Below are 19069 nucleotides of genomic sequence, written 5' to 3' on the forward strand. Positions count from 1 at the left end.
TGGATTTAACACAGAAAGTTCTGTACTCATAGAAACTTTGAGAGATCGTCTCAATCAATATAATTTAAATCACTGCACGATCTGGACTGCATTAATACTCTTCAAACCTTACTGCTAAACTACAACCAGCACTTCAGTTAAGGTATAAAAAAGCAGCAATATTCATCATAATAAAAAACTGTATTTACCCAAAAATCTACGAAGTTTCATCGTATCTAATTGGAAGTGTTCAATTAGTCCATGAAGATTAAACAGATGAAAGGTTAAGCTGACTAGACTGTTTCCTAAAAATAAGATGAAAATACTAATTCATTGGAAGCCATGAAATCAGCGACTCTTTCATAAGAAATGTATTATTTCAAACAAATTGGTCACAAAAATTATACAAGCAAATTTTTCTACACCAATTTATGATAAGTTTTTAAATCTTACTGCATGACAAGATTCCATTAGCTGTTTCTAGTAATAACCAGGGGTTTTGATTAATGATAATAAATTCACCAACTCTCCACTGTCAACTGATAGGAGGAAAATGTTACTGAACACTAAAAAATCAACAGGTTTCAACATGCAAACCCATTACAATGGCATTCAACCTTATAAGTAACTTTATGCAACATATCACAAACAGACAGCTGAAAGCCAAATACAAAAATGGTCAGGCAAAGAGAAAAGTCAACACCATTGATTAGCTCACACTGTAAATATGCTCTCATTTTTGTCATGTATTTTGCTGAACTTTTCCTTATTTTACCCAGAACTCTACGAAACGCAGGAAACGCATACTATTACAAGCTTACAATATCCTTCGCCTACTCACAGCTACATTATAATCGTTTGCAATGGTAAAATAGGTAAAACTGCAAGAGACAGAGAATAGCCCAAAATGTTTATTTGAAATAGCTTGCCCATTATTTTTGCTCTGCAAACAATGTCATGGCTGACAATCTTCATTTAGCATTAAAGAACCTAGCATAGACAGAAATTGAGGTACAAAAGGACAAAAATTTCTGCTAAACCTTGCTTATTACTGGGCTTAATGTATTCCCATGTGCATGCCACTTCCTCACAATGAATTATGCAATTCTTGGAACATCTACTGGGTAATTTGTTTCTTAGAGGTTCATTCAGGGCAGCTCATCCAGTAGTTTTATATACAGCATTCTCCCTTAAAAACTTTCAAGAACAAGACTGCCTGATCAAAATGTCCTCCTAAAATTACTTAATTAGGATGCAAAACTTTAAACACTCTAATTGCAATTGTGCTACCTACTCCATATGATGTAAGACCTGCAAGAGCTGCCCTTCATTCTCTTCCCACACTGTCACAAACGTCGCTGTGGCGCTGGACTTGCTTATCTCCTCCTTCCATTTTATTCAAAATCCAGCTTCCATCACTGTGATTATGACATAAATATTCACCCTACCCACTGCAGAAGCTCTCCCGCCTCCTTTTCAGCACTTTTACAGATCTCTTTTCTGTCTGTCCATAAATTAAACAATACTTTGGCAGTTTTTTAACCAAATACTTCTGTAGCTCCTACTGCTACTTGTGATGGGCGCACAAAACTAACCATGATGCTCTCTTCCTTTTTCTATTTTGTGTAAGCTGTGCATACAGCAGCTTCTCTCTCCTCAACTCCTAATTCTCCAGGTATTCTATTACATGTCCTAATTATAATGCATTCACACCAACGTGCCTTCTTATTGCACTATAAAGCAATAGAACTATCAAACTTTAAATTTATCAGAAAAATACTTGTTCAATATAAATGACCTTTTGGACACAAGCATATAAATTACTAGCAAACCCATAACTGAAAAAAAAAGTCTAAGACAGTAAAATGATTTGTTAATTTATATCAAATTACAACTACAAATTACTGAAAGAGAACAGAAAGTACAAAGTACATGAAGGGGCTCTTCTACAAATCAATGATTATTATCAGCACTGACAGCATCATTATTTTAATGGAGTGACCAGGCAAACTAGGACTTAGATTAAACACTATTAAACCAAAAAGTACTACCTGATGAAATTTGTGCTTTTTAGTGAATCATATACTGCAATACAAGTGCCACAGTTAAGTTATGCTAGGAGATAAAACACAAATGAAATAGCAAAAGTAAACTCACCATTTGTCAGTCTATCAAACAGAAAAATATCAAAATTCCAATTTCCAACCTTCTCCAGCATACACTGAAAGAAAACACAAAAGCTGTCATCTTTTAATCAGCGTATGTCTATCTTCCTGTAACCCGGAGGAGTATTTAAGATTTAAGAGACAGATCAAGTCTTAGGATTTCTACATACAAAAAAAAATAGTAGTAAAAAATAATTAAATTTGCCTGATAACTGAAAAACTTTAAAATACATCTTACAAATTAAAAACCTGAAAAAACCCGAGAAGTGCCTTGACAGAACTGGTTGGAGATTTTCCTTTCGTCCTTTAGTCAAGTTCTCAAAAGAAATAAGATACAATTTAAAACAATTAGGTTAAAACCAGAAATAATATGACAGAAAGACACTGCATTCAGACTTCAGTTTTTCAATGAACTAGAAAATAAATCTGTGGTCTTTGACCTCATTTTCTGTCTTTTCCCTGCTTATAGAAGAGAAATAGTATCTAGATGATTTACTAGATATATGAGCCATTTGCATTTGACCCATTATATGAGCCATAATGCATTTTAAATTCTTTACAAACCTAGCTTTTGACTTTCCACCTCACTGAACTAGCATGTCTTCTCAGCAGCTTCACATGAACTGTCCTTCCAGCAAAAGGGATCAGCAAGAACACCAAACATCACATGAGGCCTCACCAGAGTTCAGTAATCCCAATCTCTGCCTCCCCTACCTGTATGAGAAATACCTGTCCAGCACATTTTACGACAGACTCCTGCCTTCTCCTATTCTCATTAGATTGGTAGAGCTGTTTTATAATCCAATTATGCAAAAAGCATTTTAGCTTTTCTCTACTAGCCATTAAAACTCTGCTACCTGAGAAAACAAGAGCATTAACAAGTTCTCTTCACTATTAAATTACATGTACATTTTTAAGATCCATCCTCCAGGTTATCAGATTTTTTTCTACACCACAGCCTGGTCATGTTCAGCTAGGATATGTCCATTGTGTAAGTATATTCCTTTTTTGTGTCAATATGACAAATAAAAAAGCACTAAATGCAGTGACACACAGCCTTTGGGATCTTGAATAACCTGAATCATCTTTGCCTGTTCAGTCTCCTTCAGCACTATCCATCCTTTGTCCCCAACACACTAGTCTTTTATCCAGGTAGCTGCTCTCTTAACACTACCTCTCTTCCCAGTACCTGTTTTCCCTGCACATAGCTATCACAGTTTTCTTTTCTAGAAGAATTGCCTACCAAAGAAAAAGTCCGTTTGGCATAAACATGTCCTGAGAAAACAATCTACTGCATTTTACTGAGTTTGCAGTAGTAGGTAGTCACTCTTTCAGATGTTCTTTAGTCATGTTAGACTAAAAATCAAAGAAAACAGTTGTCCAAATTGCTCCACTACATTTCTTATATACGGATACATTTTCCTTTCTTCATTTTTTTAGAGTGCACCCTTCATTCACCAGTTACTAGGACAAAAAAAAAGAAAGAAAGAAAAAAAACCACTAGCCACAAAAATCATCCCAGTACACTAGTAGGCATTAAAGGAGTTTGTTGCAATCTATTAAGATATATCTATATTAACACACAAAAATACATACACATACGTATATAAAAAAACATGCTTAAAACTCGAATTTGTTGTACTTTCAACATGTGATATAGTTATATATACTAGCAAGCATTTTAAAAAACATACTTAAAAAAATAAAGATCAAGGAACCAACCTTTGCTTGTCCATTATAATCATCATCTAAAATGTTTGAAGAATTTGGAACAGTGATACCACGGAAAAAACGGGAAGATCTCAGGTATCGCTGGAAACTAAGCAACCTTCTCACATTTCTCGCAGACACAGAGACTTCGATCTCAGAATTTGCTACAAAAAACAAGAAAATAAACACTCTCGCTAAAAAACCTTTATCAAAAAGATGAGTGTTCAGGGAAGTCTGGTATAAAGCCAATGCTTTTTTTTGGTATCAAACATTTCAGCCACAAATACAGATATTTTTATTAATAATAAATACAGAGCCAGGGTTTAGAAAAAAGTGTTCCGTGTAAGCACCCTGTGAAGAAAAACGAATATTTAAGTCACAGCTGCAACATATCTTTTTAAGGAACTCTGTTACTGAAAGGACAGAAACATTATGGAAATTGTCTAAAAACACATAGCTACTGAAACAAATTATTTTTTGAAAACTGCTCTCATGTATCCGTTTCTCTAACAAATCACATAAAATACATACACCAGCAAGAGAATATCAGAAACTGCATGTTGATACAGGAGATACAAGTAGGCTTTGAGCATATACAAGTAACTTCTACACAGATTTTAAAGCTCAGAAAATCTCTTAGCTCTACTACTGGCAAAATTTTAAACACATTCAAGTACTTCTGGTGCTTTTGCAGATAGTTACGTTCTTCTGGCAAACAAGTACCACGTTTATTTTCACAGCATATGCAAATCCCTTTCCCGGTACAGTGAAAACACAACAGAAAATTATTTTAACCTGTTTTCAAATATTAATCCAAATGTTTTGCTTTATACTTACTAGGTTAACTGTTTATTCAAATGACTGATGCTAGCTTAGGTCCAATTCCACTTGATATACTTGAAGTGTTTGAGAAACCTGAATATCAAACTATGCATAGCTACAATTTCTTTGTAACAAGTCAGATACTCTGATTTTGAAATACTGAAGGCCAAAATTGGCCTTTACTTTCTTTTCAGCAGCACCCTAATGGTAGTTTTCTATAACCAAGAGTCAATAATCTTGATATTCACTCATTCTGCCTGAAATGACTTACGCTAAAAAAAAAAAAAAATTAAAAAAGAAGGTATTAAGGATGTCAATGCAAACAGGCTCTTCTCCAAAAATGCAGATCCTCAAAACCAACATGAGCTCAACTCTATAGTACAGATCTCTTCTTCCAAGAACAAGGTATATTAGAAGTTGGTGAAGTGAGTGTGACAACTTTTGTTCTTAAAAGTCAGTCTAAAATGCTGTAAAGGGGAAGTTGTAGTCTTATTGACAACTTCAATTAAAAGCCGTAGCAATTTCCAGTGACAGCAGCTTAATCCTATGTAAAATAAATCTTATCCATTTAAATTCTTCTCCCTGCAGAAGTTCCAACTTACTTTCTGTTCTATGTTAGCTCATTTATATACCAATTTCCAAACCACAGTAATAAAACACCTCTAAACAGAACTGACAGTGGGATAAACACACAGTATCTAATCAAACGCAGCAGTGTTCCACATGAACAGCCTGTGCTAACAGAGATTAAACTGAGAAAACTGGAATATTCTTTCAGACATGCCTGAAACACTTTATCAAGACACTGAAATTCAGGGCTAACTCAGACAACTTCACGTGAAATATCCTTCTTCAAGTTATCATACTCAAGGACAAGGGCACTTCCTCTGAAGACACTGATACATATATATATGTATATACATACCTATATGTACTACATATGATAAAGGTAGCTTATAAAGCAACGTTCACATGTACAGCAGGCAAATAAATAGACTCTGTCAGGCTGCATTACTCTACCAATATTTCTAAGCACATTTGTTAACATGAGGTTACAATCTGAGCATTGCCAGGCTGCAGAACAGAGAATCAGGGAGCAATACAACTGCTGCTGTTAAAGGGGCATAGTTCTTCCCCCTCAACCTTGATCCAATCCCTTAAAATCCAAATTTGAAAACAGAAGCTGCTAGGTTGAAAAATAAAACAATATAAAACTGTTGTAACTTGGGTCATAAAATGATCTAAAATATCCACAAAGTCACATACAAAATCAGGAACTTGACTAAATGTCAAAAAAACAAAATATTTAAAGTAGGAGAAATAATGTAGATACTTTTCTTGATCCCAAGTACTCTTCCACAGATCTAGAGTTAACAAAAACCTATTATTGTTGTCATACTACAAACTAAGTTTCACTGTCACAGATGCCACATGTTAATCTTTGACAGAACAGTATGCTGTAGGTAATACAAGTAAAACAGCAGCTTCTGGCAGCAAAGAACAAAATAGAACACACAAATGCAATAATCTGGCAGTATAGACATTCCACTTGTATTTGTAAGCCATTGTGGGGGGTTGCACATGGTCTTGCTTCAGTATTTTTTCTGAGGATGATGTGGGTACAGAGGCAAATGAATTGCTTGGTTTTCTGTGAAGCTTCATTATTCTGTAAACCATTATTACTCTTTACTTCACAATATGCTATTGAGACATACAGCATGTTTAAACTCTCTAAATTATCACCTATTTGTATAGCTCATAAACTACTTTTACGCATTAATCCTACTTTTTCTACCCCTTGTTAAGAAAAAGGAAGAAAAAAAAAGAGCACTGCTTCAGCTGATGCAATTCAAACAAACAGCAAAGCCTACATCATTCCAGCTTCCCCAGCAGCAATGCTGATTATTACAAAACTTCTGGGGTTCATCTGGTCAAACTGCTCTTCTCAAGCAGGATCACTCAGACCACATTGTCCAGGACAGTGTCCCAGAGGCTTCTGAGTATCTCCCAGGATGGAGACTCCACAGTTTCCTTGGGCAATCTGTGCCAGCACTTGGTACCCCTCACAGTGGAGAAGTGTCTCCTGATGTTCAGAGGGAACCTCCTGGGCTTCAGTTTGTGCCATTGCCTCTGGTCCTGGCACTGGGCACCACTGAAAAGAGCCTGGCTCCCTCATCTTTGCACCCTCCCTTCAGGTATTTGTATACACGGGTGAGTTCCCCCACTGAGCCTTCTCTAGCCTGAACAGTCCAAGCTCAGCCTTTTCTCATCAGCCCCTTAATCTTCCTGACTCTTTATGGGACTCTGGTATGTCCATGTCTTTCTTTTATGGGGGAGACCAGACCTGGACACAGGACTCCAGGTGAGGCCTCGCCAGCGCTGAATAAAGGAGCAGGATCACTTCCCTCTATCTGCTGGCACCATTCCTCCTAATGTAGCCCAGGATACCATTTGCTTTCTTTCCAACAAGGCCACATGGCTGGTTCATGTTCAATTTGGTGCCCACCAGAAGCCTAAGGTGCTTTTCAGCCAAGCTAGGGCTGTTCCTCCCCAGAGGCCGGGCTTTGCACTTCCCTTTGAACTACTAGTTATTGGACACGTATAGCCCAAGTTAAACAAACCTCGACTAAAAGGCTTTATGATTTAGATCTGCAATGATTAGAATAACTTCCAATTGAGAAAAGAGATCTTGAGCCTTGCCATCCCCCTGCAGTTCCAGAACACCTCATGCGGGGGGACAACACCAACCCCAAAAGTAAATTTCTCTCCCTTTAACAGCTTAACATTTTCCACAAGACAATTCAGAACAGGCGAGTCAGTTGTGGAGGTTTGACAGGTTATTAATTTGAAAGGGAGGCTGAAACAGAAAATAGCTGGCTTTCAAGGAATGGGGTGGGAGGAAGACAGGTTCTTCAGCTGCAGGAACACTGATAGCAACCGTGCCTGCTGTTTCCTTTTCTTCACAGAAAAATTATTATTAAGGATACACAAACCAACTGCTTTGTGGTTCCAGCAGACCAGCTAAGACCAGTTCATGGGAAGGACTGGTAAAATACAGTTGTGCAATGGAAACTTGGTATTTCCCTCCTGGCACATTAGTTCTCTTTATATGCATGATTAATATGAAAATGTCAGCCTACCTTCTTCTATCATGAGTCATGAAATGAGATGCTAATTTCGAAGACCCAACCAAATCACGGTTCAATAATGTATTTATTACGGAAAGAAGGTGGTGAAGAATGAAGAGTGTTCATGAATAAGCATGCTGCAAAGACGTCCCTCCTCCCAGCCCAAACGTCTTTCATTTGGAGCCTTCAGTGTGCTAAATGCCTTTCTAATATCCAATACTGACCATTTGCTCTTAAGGACATCTTAGAGACAAATTAGAATGAGAAAACAAGTATGCCATTTACTGCCCTGAGAACTGAAAGAGAATGAAAGCAAAGTTGGGATGGCAGGCTTGTTAAGAAGGATGCTGCAGCATTTGGAAGTGCTTTTGATGCAAGGAATCAGAACACAACCTGTAAGGCCTTTGTGCCTAGTCGACAACAGCCATCCTATGACATTCTTCTTCTCGTTCCTTTCTAAGTTAGAGATATTATCCAAAATATTTTCCAATTTTTTGGGGGTTTTCTTTTTGTTTGTTTGATCAAAATTGTTATATTCTTGTTTCTAAGCATCTTAAGTGAGATGCTGGTAAAATAAAATATTCCTTTCTCTGAAAAAAAAAAGTAATTCTGTTTACTAATATCAATTATTTTGCTAATGTTATGCATATACAGCAATAAAATAGTGCATGTTGCCTTCATGCAACAGATTTCATCTGTATTTCAAGACACTAATTTTAATCTCTCTTCCCACTCCCAATCTTTCAAGCATGTCACTCTTCACGAAAATCTAAAAAAAAGTTTTATCACATTTGACAGGGATATTAAATATTTATTTTTCTCATGCTGATACAAAAATACAAAGTGAAAACAAGTGATAATCACAGAATCATAATCATATCACTAAATCATATACTGATAGATTTGCTCTCTGAATTTTTGCATCTTGCATATAGTAAGGACAGTCAACAAAAGGCAGAATGACAGCTTAATCAGGATTTGGTTTAATTTTTTATTAATGGAAAACCTAAATCCTAACAATATGCTTCAACTTTATTTTAATGCAAAGTTAAAGACTCACACCCTCTGATGGGATCCTGGCTGAAACAAGGCTATCCAGTCTAAGAACTCTACCTCCATTTCTTCCCTGCTACAGCACAAAAGGCAAATAGGAAATTACCCACAATAAAAATCACTGGTTTTTGCTATAATAAATAGAGAGAGCATAACTGAGGATCTCAGGTGTCACTGCCACTAACAGAAAAAAGAGATTTAAAAACAATATTTGAGAGGATGGATCTTATGTTTAATGTAAAACCTGAAGTTTGAGGTGCACAGGCCCACTAGGAGATTTCTTCCTAAGAAGTATCACAGAAATATCTTCTTTTAGCAGAAGTAATCTCTCACGATTTTTCCATATTAAGCCCAACTATGCATTTATCGTTTTTACACATCAGATAATGTCACTAAACATGACATGATATCTGAAAGTTTCTACCACCTGTAAATATATACACTTGAAAGCAATATTCGATTTGTCACTTATAACCATCTTTCTAAGGTCTTAGAGGATACAAATAATTTCTATTTATGAATAATTTGAAAGTCTTATCTAGTATTTCACACCACTAGAGGGACCCATAAGCATTCTAATTTCCCATCTATCCTCCTCAAACCATTGAGAAATATATTATTTTAGATCCATGAACATTTTCTAAAAAATTAAGTCCTGTTATTTAACTCTTCTTTAAGTTTCCCACTCATGATTTGCAGTTTCAAGTAGTTTTTAAGATATTCAGTACTAAAGCATTATATAAAACTATGATTTCATTTGGAAGATATAATTTCAGCAAGGATTTTGAAGTTACATAGAAAGACTATTGGGGTCTAAATTACCTTATTATACTTCTTGTTTTCCTTATAAGCACTTTGAACCCCTGCTCAGCATCACTGTAAGGCACTACATCCCCTCTCCTGCTTAAATGAAAAAAATTAAGCCAGACTGGGTTTTAGTATATATCTACTTATACAAACATTCATAAATTTCTTTTCCAAATAGTAATGATCAATGGAAAATATGCTAAATCCTTATGCAGGTTAAGGATCAATGAAACAAACATGGCTTTGCAAGTGTCTTCTGACTGAGTGGATTCAGAAAAAAATTGTTAAGTCTCAAGAAACTCTGGTAATACCAAAATTATATTAAAAACTACAGTGGTTTTCAACAAATCTTCCCCGATGGAGGCAGAAAGAACTGCTAAATATCACCACTACCAAAGATAACGTCTTTCCTGAAGGACCTTACAGAATGAAATACTTTTTGCTTTAGCAAAATATAGAGCCACAGAACCGTAGAATAATTTAGGTGGGAAGGGCCAGAAGAGACTTCCCAAAGTCCCTTAGTCCAGTTCTCTGCTCAAAGCAGAGCTAATTTGAGAGAAATTATTCAGAGTGCAGAGATTAGACTACTTCAGTATGAAATAAGTGCCACTTCTCCAATGGCACTGTAAGCCAATGCACAGCAGAAAAAGTGTAAAGAAAACACTGTGAAAAGATATCTACAGGATTTTACTAATTTATCTCTCTTGAATTTTGGCTAATCTTAATATTTCTGTAAACACCTCAGGAAAGATACAAAATTAAGTAAATTATACAATGCCATTCCTCTGCTGAATGAGTAATATTATGCAATAATCTCAGGACTAGGAAACTATATACAAGGCATAATCTTTCCATACCAATCTACTGAATCATAACCCCAGCAATCCTGCAATTGTGTACTTTTTTTTAAACCTGAACCCACCCACTGGGCAAGGCAAATCTGCAGCTCACAACAGCACAGTGTGAACCAATGAACTTCATTGAAGCGAAACATTTAGAGGAATGTCATCAGAACACAAATACAGCCCTTACAAAATGGGTTATGCTGTGTTAATCGAGATACTGATGCTCCTGAAGGACAAGTACATGACACAATAATGGTTCCACTATTTTCCCAAAAGGATAATATATTCCAAACCATCACCAAATAATTTTCTTGATATCTTATAAAAAACCCACCTTTCTTCAGTGTCCTAGAAATCTTCGGTTCTACAATAATGGACAGTCAGAATCCTCAAGTAATACTTTTTAGCTATTTTCCACCACCAGAAATGAAAGAATAATTCAAAAGTAACACATTATGGTTAACAGAAAAAGAATTTCCTTTACCAGTCTGTATGACTGCGAATACAAAAGTCAAATTAGGAGCAGACATGAAAACAAAAGAATTCTCACATACTTCCCATCAAATTATCCAGCATTAAAAAAAAAAAAAAAGCTTTCAAAATAAGCTACTTGGAGAAGAATCGCAATGGAGGGGTTCAAAAGAAAAGGGAAAAAGAAACCAGAATGTGTCTCTGTCTTCTTCTAAGGTCAAACTTACTTCAGCAATAAAACAGAGTGGTCTGTATCGGTGTAAGACTCCAGGGCACACACAATGTTTTACAGAAACTCGTAAAGAAGAAACTGTAGGTAAAACAACAATCTAGAACAGCAAAGAAAAAAAATAAACCTGTCCTGTATTCTCAGTTGGCAGCTTTTATCCCAAAATCTTCCTTAACCAAGCTCACTTCAAGCTCACTTTTCACTTCATGTTTATCTTCACTGTTTTCGTTTGGCTAAGGTTGTATTTAGAGCATTGTCTGTGACTTCCCCTTGTGGGACTGCATTCTCCACACTAAACCGAAGTCAGAATTTTGCTCATATTGAGGAAAACAATAGATTTGAATAATCTGGATTGTGAATAATTAGAAGACCATTTCAGAATCCCATGCTTCACAGAAAGGCAGCTGTTGGAGAAGTCTCTTGAGTACAAGCTTTTTACTTCTCAGTGCTGGTTTCTTCATAGGGAAACAAATTCATTCAACCTATGTCCACACGGAAATCTTCTCGCATGACTTTACTCATTGTGAAACTCACCCTTCACAGCAGACTGTTGAACAAGACAATTACTTTTAACCATATTCAGCTTGGTAATTCCTCTGTTTTCTTAAAACTAAAAAGGGCATTCAAATTCACCTGGACCAGGCTCATTTTATCTCAATCTCTAGATGATATCAAAAGCAGGACTGGCTGCTGTTACACAAGGATTTTACAAATTGTTTAAAGCAATCAATTTGGATTTGCACTCCTCTCTCTTCTTTGACTTCTGGCCTCTCAACCAAGGGGAATCTAAATTCACTGTGTAAGATAAACCTTTTCCAACAGTTTGTGAGCAAAAAACTGAAAAGTTAAAAACACCATGGCAAACAGTAGATGCTGACATCTTTGTCAGATCTCAGAGTAGCATATAATATGTTACATGAACTATGATTTACAAGTAAACTGTCTGAAGGTTGTATAATAAACTCATGAATTTCTTCCAGTGTTTGCCTTCTCAAGAAAGAGAACTAGATTTATCCATTACCTATAATAGTCTCCCTTTCTTTTCCCATTAAAAAGGCTTCATATACAACTGAAGAGAAGAACTGTCTAAGTCTCAATGAAGTCTTAAGCTCAAATCACGTTATTTTCTCTCCTTTGTGAAGCACTATACCATATGCTAACATCTATCTGCTTCAAAACTGAGGCATACAGACACCTACTGAATAACTCAAAAACCCCTTTCTTCTTTCCAAGATATTTTAACTCACATATGTGTCATATTCCCTTATCTAGAAAACACAAAATAGAGCCCCATGTGTTGGCAACATCACTATCTCCCCACAGAAGTATGCTCAGAAGAGAGTGGCCCAAGAGAATTCTAAAAACCTTTTGACAAGGTCTTACTTATTTAGGGTCAGGCAAAACAGGAAAAGCACAAAGAAAAAAATGTTTCCTTTCCACAAACCCAGAAATATTAGGGTTTTTATGTATTTCTTCTGACTATATCCAACAATCCTTTCCTAAAAAAGGAAGCTTAAAAGCATTAATTTAGGTTGTATCTGCATAAGGCACTTCCCAATATTTTTTTCTGTTATCTTAATTATTCACTTGAGCTTTATTCCTTTTGGTTTCACTTCCTCAGTATAACATACTGTATACACAAAGGAGCACTGCTTGACATTTTTTTTTCAGGTGAAATAGGGAGTGATTGGGGCACATTATATACTCCTGTTTGTGCATGCTAGAAACTCCTCACAAACATATTCAAAGTTACTTAAGTGTATTTGTAAGTGTGTGTATATATATACACAGACACATGTATATAAAAAAAATAGACATTACTGACAACCTCTTAATAGCAAGAAAACAAAACCTAAAAATTTATTGCTGGTTTACTATTTTTGAAAAAGGGAATATTTTTATACTGTCACTTACCAATTCTTCTACCAAAGATTCTGTTTTGCATTAGCTTTTATCAACATATTCTGCCAACGTTGCAGATTGAATTATTGTCTGTGATGTCTCAAGTAATGTGAAAAAAAAATTTTAAGTAATCATGTTAACTGTAGCCTATCTGTAAACCAGCAGACAGGAAGAGTGGTTAACACCGCTGAAATCACTTTTTCAATAACTTCCCTGAAAACCAAACAGTACATGCTGCATTGTCACAGTGAATTGCAAAACTTCCTCCTTGTTACACATGGAGTTAAAAGTTCCACAGTCAAGTCAATCAAACGTTACAGTGCAGGCATTTTAATGTGCAAGTGTGATTTACATACATCCACTGAACAACCATTATATTTAAGGCCAAAATCTACTTCAGAGGAAGAAAGTTGTGTGCCTGCTCTCTCCTTTCCAGAAACAGTGGCTTTGAGCTGCTTTCTGAGTTTATGCCTATGGTCCTACACAGGCATAATCAACAGACCACAGTAACGGAAAAGCTACTAATTGATGATTCAACATTAACCAACTGCAAACCAACCGAGGAATACAGTCCTATCTTTCCCCACTCATCAGGAAGCAGTCTTATTCAAACAAAAATTTGTTAATTAAGCTACTCCTCCTGGCTAGTTCCTGCAATTACCTATAAAAAGGTGACTTCTCGAACAACACATAACATAGAAGGAAAATTACCACCCAACAAACTTAGGTTGCTCACCAGTCAAATCCTGAATTAAAGAATTCTCAGATGACTCCCATACCACCATCTCTAACAATAACAATAAAGATATTTTTTCAACAATCTTTCCTCAAATTGAATTTCCTAGAAAAGGGTTACCATTGAGAATACTTCTAGTCAAGTTAAAAACTTGCATATTCATGTGTCAATTACAGAACTATGGGATGAGGATACAGAGGCTGAGCTTATAATGCTTAGGAAGATACAGAAGTAGTCTTAATAAGTAAGTGCTAAAAATTTTCTTCAGCAACACTAGATGAAGTTGCAAGTTAAAATAGTGTAATGAAACAGAATTGACTATTTAAAACAAATGCACGCAACAGTATCTTCCTGAAAACAGAATAAAGCATTTAAAATTCAGTACTCTTCAAACCTACTAATAAAATACGGGGTTAAGAGCCTACCAATAAAATATAGGAAAAGAGAACTGGTCAGCAGATTATTAGCTGGACCTCCTGAAAGATGTTCAACTTCTTCTAAAAATATCATAGACACAAAAAGAAAATGCCGAACAACACAAATTAGCTAAGAAAAATACAAAACAGCAATAATGCTTCCACACTGTGACTGACAGCCAGTATATATACAACATCTGCAAAACAGGTAAGCCATGATCTTTGCAAAATATTTAGTACCACACAATAAAGTTACTGGATGGTAGAAGAAAGTTACACTGAAACTATACAAACATGATGAAGGAAGCATATCCATGCATTACTGATGTTCAGGATACAGCTGTGGTGGGGAGGGGAAAAAAAAAAGCGAGCATTCAGATGGTTTAGTTTGCTTTGGCTCCAGAAGAGACCCTTTTCAGTTCAGTCTTTGCCTCAAGGAAAGAAGAGCTGGCTGGCTCCTCTCACATGCTATTGCTTGTAAGGGTGAACATTTTTCGGTCATGCAGCTCAATGTGGCAAAATCAAATCCTTCTGGAGTTACCAGGAGAGGGCAGGGACAATACCCTAAAAATCAGGTCAAGTCTGATTCCAGAACTTCTCTCTACTTGCAGTCTCATAGTATCATACTAAATCTCTTCTGCTTAAAACAATTAAGGAAACATTGATCAGGACTCAATTAGCATTGCAGAGAAAAAGAAAATATTTTACTGATTAATAAAATCCCACAATTACATTAATTAATAGATAATCTAGTGATATGGTGAGAGATGGCTCTGAATTCCTTACTGACTTTGAAAGAAACTCCACAATACAGCAGGAGCCTGAAGTCGAAGAGCAACCCTGCAACAGGCTACAGTCCTGAAGTGCAAAAAATATGACTATAATATGGCAACTCTGAAAACTGCCACAGCAGTTGACTTGAGAGGGAAGCTATAGCCAAAGAATTTTTTGGGCCTCCTAGCAACATTCTTTGCTGTCATCAGACACCACAGGTGATGTTGCTAAAAGCTGGTGCCTATGCCTGAACAAGTAGGGGCAAGAAGAAAGGGTGTGAAAATCCTCTTCCTGATTAGTCATGATCTGCCTGATGCACAGTCATCAGGATGGAAAGAAAAGTGTGATGAGGACCACAGAAAATAGTTAATTTGACAACAGCAATAATATCATACATTGACTGCCTTTTAACTGGTAGTTCTTTTACTACTCTGTTAGTATTTTCCCCTATCAGCATGAAATGCCACATATATATACATACACAAAAAGACATAGTTATGAACTTCATAAATTGCATGCTATTTCTAGAGAATTTATTATACTCAATCAGGACTTCAGATGAAATTCTTATCCTCTTTGTTGGAAAAATCAATATAGCACACTCTTCAAACTTTGTTTTCTCACCTATTGTTATGAAACTTTTGAATGAAACTAAGAGTTTAAGAGTTTTAAATGTGATCTACTTTTTTAAAAGAGTAACTTCAGTTACAATCAGAGCATAAGACCGGTTTCTGCCACTCAGTTTTATTAACAAGGTAATTACAACAACCACACTTGTTATCATGAAATCAGCTTTTCTAAATCTCTCCATTGTATTCAGAATACCTGGAACTGTGCTGATTCAGTGTTGGTATAGATACTTTATGACACTTAATACATTCAATATTGACATAATTTAATTAAGGCTTAAATCCTCTGCACTTTCCCTGCATATTGGTTTGGTGGTTATTGAAACTTCATGTTACAACAACTACTGACAAATTTAGTTATAACAACACAGATAGATAATTTAACTTTTTCCTCTACAAAAATATTATTCTTGCAACACTTCTGAGAAAAAATGATTCCTAAAACACATAATCAAAAAAATTTAGTCTGCTGTTTTCCTGTAACACTTTAAGATTTATATTTGTCCAAAAATTTAAGCCCTAGCTACATGTTTGAGTAGACGTAATGTTAATTGATTATGATGAGGTCAAAGCACATTGATATCTACTGTAAGTCTATTCAAGCACCATCCTAGACAGGGCCTTTCTGCTGCTGCATAAAAGCAGGAAATTATTCCCCTCAACTGATTGTGTCTGTCAAGTGAGCACACACACCAGTAGCTGGATATAAGACAGTCTTCATTTCCACAGGGATTCAGGTTTAAATTCAATGAGTTTAAACTAAATTTTTAGAAACAAAAATTTAGCAGTGAGGATTGTCCTCTTCTATTTTTGGTAATGAGCTGGCATGAAGGATTTTCCTAAGTATAAAAAATGGTCTTGCTATAAAAGCTGCTATCTTTTAGAGGCTCAGTAGTTAAAATTGATGGAAGCCTTTGTGTATTTGTCATTTATCTGCTTTTAAATACTTACAGTGAAAAATACGGAAATCAATGTATGGATGAGAACCTCTTCTCTCTGTTTCAAATCCTGCCCGACTTCTTACTCGCACATCTCCTAGAAACAGGGTCAAGAGTGAAATAAAAGTGTGGAAGAGTGGCAGAGATAAAATGCAAATGAACATAGCCTGGAGGGGTAAAGATTCATGTACTTAATGGAGGAGAGTAATTCAAACAATAGGCCTACTTCAATGCTTTTTGTTTTAAAGGTGGAATTCAAAACAAAGTTTGAAGACTTGTTAAACATGCAATCACATGCTTTCTTGTCAAAATCTCTCCTGCCTAAGCATACGTTGCCAGAAGCATGTGATAAGCATTCAGATGAAATTAGGAAGAGCTTGCTACACCAGTATGGTAAAAATGCACCTTAATATGACAGAAAACACAAACATTTAAAAGTTGATTTGTTCCTCAGTAACACACATAAAACGATAACATTTTATAAAATACAAAAAAGATTCAACTTCTAGAAATGGTAGCTTTTAGCAAATAAGCTAGTTAAAATATGGTTTTATTTTACATAATAGAATATTTTCCCACTAGCATTTACTTACTTGTGCTCAGCTGTTTGAATATTACACAAGAGCCTATTAAAATACCAAAACTCAGTATTAAAATTTTATCAAACTATTTTGCACTGTAATTAGCTTCAACCTGAATCTTTTAGCATGCTAGTTGATTTCTACTTATCCATTTTACCAACTGAAAGCTGATCAGTATTCTTTCATTAGGTACTTGTATGCATTAATATAAGTAGTTCACTTCGATTAAAAGCTTTCACTTAAAATCCTTTTGCAATTACAAATTTGGACAAATCTTTGAGGATCAAATGCAATAGTGTTTCCCTCCTCAAATCCTAACAAAAAGTTAAATTGAAGATGTGCAAATGTTCTGGTTTCTAATTATGAAAATCCTTCAAGTGTAGTATTCTCCTCACTTCAAACACAGCGCTTTTTATATGAATCCAAAATAAGTAATTAACAAAAGCAACTATGACTGAGTTTATAAAAACAAAATAAAAATCTAGCTATTTAATTTCCAGCAAGTAATAGACACCTTGAAAGTATTTTTCCCTTCTTTTCTTTTCCAACCGGCTAATCTGTAATGCTGAAGCAAGCAACTTGTCAGAAAATAGCTGAAGATACTGACTTAAGCTTTTAATGCTCAACAGGCATCTTTGTAGAGATACATATCTATAAACACTGACATACCTATAGTGATACACTTGACATGAATGTTATCTTGTGAACCAGGCTGGAAGGACTACAAAAAGGTAAGTAGGTCCAGGGCTCCCCAAATACTGGGTGTAAAATTTATATAACAGTAAAAACATACTAAATACATGTGCCTTTCAGTAATTAGCCCTTTTATTTTTTGAAACTGAAAACCTTAAATGAGCTGCAAGGGAAAGTAACCTGACAATATATTACTTAAAAATGCTTCAAGCATTCATTTGAACAGAGTGCAAGAGACTTGTCTCCTTCCCGGCAATACAGAGGCAGCAGATTGTAGAAGTCTTCTGTTAGGCAAAAGCAACTGGTGAATTTTATTTACAAAATAAATTAATGAAAAGGAAAAAGAGAGGAAACTTTGGAAGAGAGGAAGCGAATGCATTAGTAGCTGCGTATGAACATAGTTTACACGGAGGCAAATTCAACTTCCATTACCTTTCACTCATATTTATCTGGGTAATCAGGCATAGCTACAGCTGCGTGAATGAGCTCACCAGCTGAATTAAAAGAAAAAAGACTTTTTTAGTTGAGCTAATTTTTTACAGAAAATGTGATATAGATTTTGTGAATTATATTTAGTTTTCAAGGCAGTTCTTTACTTTCAAAATTTACAAACCACAACATAAATCAACAAATAGTTTCAGTCAATGTACAACTAGGTTTTGGCAAACAATTTACTTGTTTTAAGTATCAAGAATAGGAAAAGTTCACAGAAAAATACCTGAAGACCAACACGGAATTCTGCAAACAAAAAAACCAAGCAGATTCACCTGATAAATGATGTCCAGAAAATTTCTCTGTGCTTTGTTCTTTTTTATTTACTAGTACCTTGCCTAACAGTATGGACAGAATAAGTATCCCTGTTACCCTTGAAATGCCTGCAGTGTTGAGGATTTTGAGTAGGAAAACATGAAAAACTGTCTACAAGTGAAATGCAGAAGTGCAACTAACTACATTGCTTTTAACAGGAATTACTAGAACATCTATTTACAGGAATATTTAGCCAAAAGAAGAAATTATATATTATAAATGCACATCACGAAGTAACAAAAAGGCAACCGTAATAAGATACAGCTAAAATGAGTGTATTTAGTTGCCTACATAAGGAATGAGAAATTCCAGCAAGGAAAGCAAAATATTTTCATTAAATAGTTATTAAATAAATTCTCTCTCCTTAATCATGATAGAAGAGGA

General features: G+C 35.5%; 1 protein-coding gene across 7 annotated transcripts in view; it reads right to left on the reverse strand.

The window, feature by feature from the left end:
- The window catches only part of PDE7A (phosphodiesterase 7A), a 78585-nt gene that overhangs the window by 10765 nt on the left and 48751 nt on the right, over positions 1-19069 (reverse strand). For 2 of the 7 annotated variants that reach the window (XM_017812419.1, XM_017812424.1), the window contains 5 exons: positions 17198-17230; positions 16618-16701; positions 3867-4018; positions 2137-2200; positions 189-284 (listed from right to left, as the gene is read on the reverse strand). In XM_017812419.1, the coding sequence (XP_017667908.1) occupies positions 189-284; positions 2137-2200; positions 3867-4018; positions 16618-16701; positions 17198-17230 (429 nt within the window). The remainder of the gene's footprint in view (positions 1-188; positions 285-2136; positions 2201-3866; positions 4019-16617; positions 16702-17197; positions 17231-19069) is intronic. The other 5 variants (XM_017812420.1, XM_017812422.1, XM_017812423.1 and 2 more) reach the window with 3 other exon arrangements.

Source organism: Lepidothrix coronata, unplaced genomic scaffold (genome assembly GCF_001604755.1).
Source record: "Lepidothrix coronata isolate B3197 unplaced genomic scaffold, Lepidothrix_coronata-1.0 Scaffold36, whole genome shotgun sequence".
In the NCBI taxonomy this organism is placed as follows: Eukaryota; Metazoa; Chordata; class Aves; order Passeriformes; family Pipridae; genus Lepidothrix; species Lepidothrix coronata.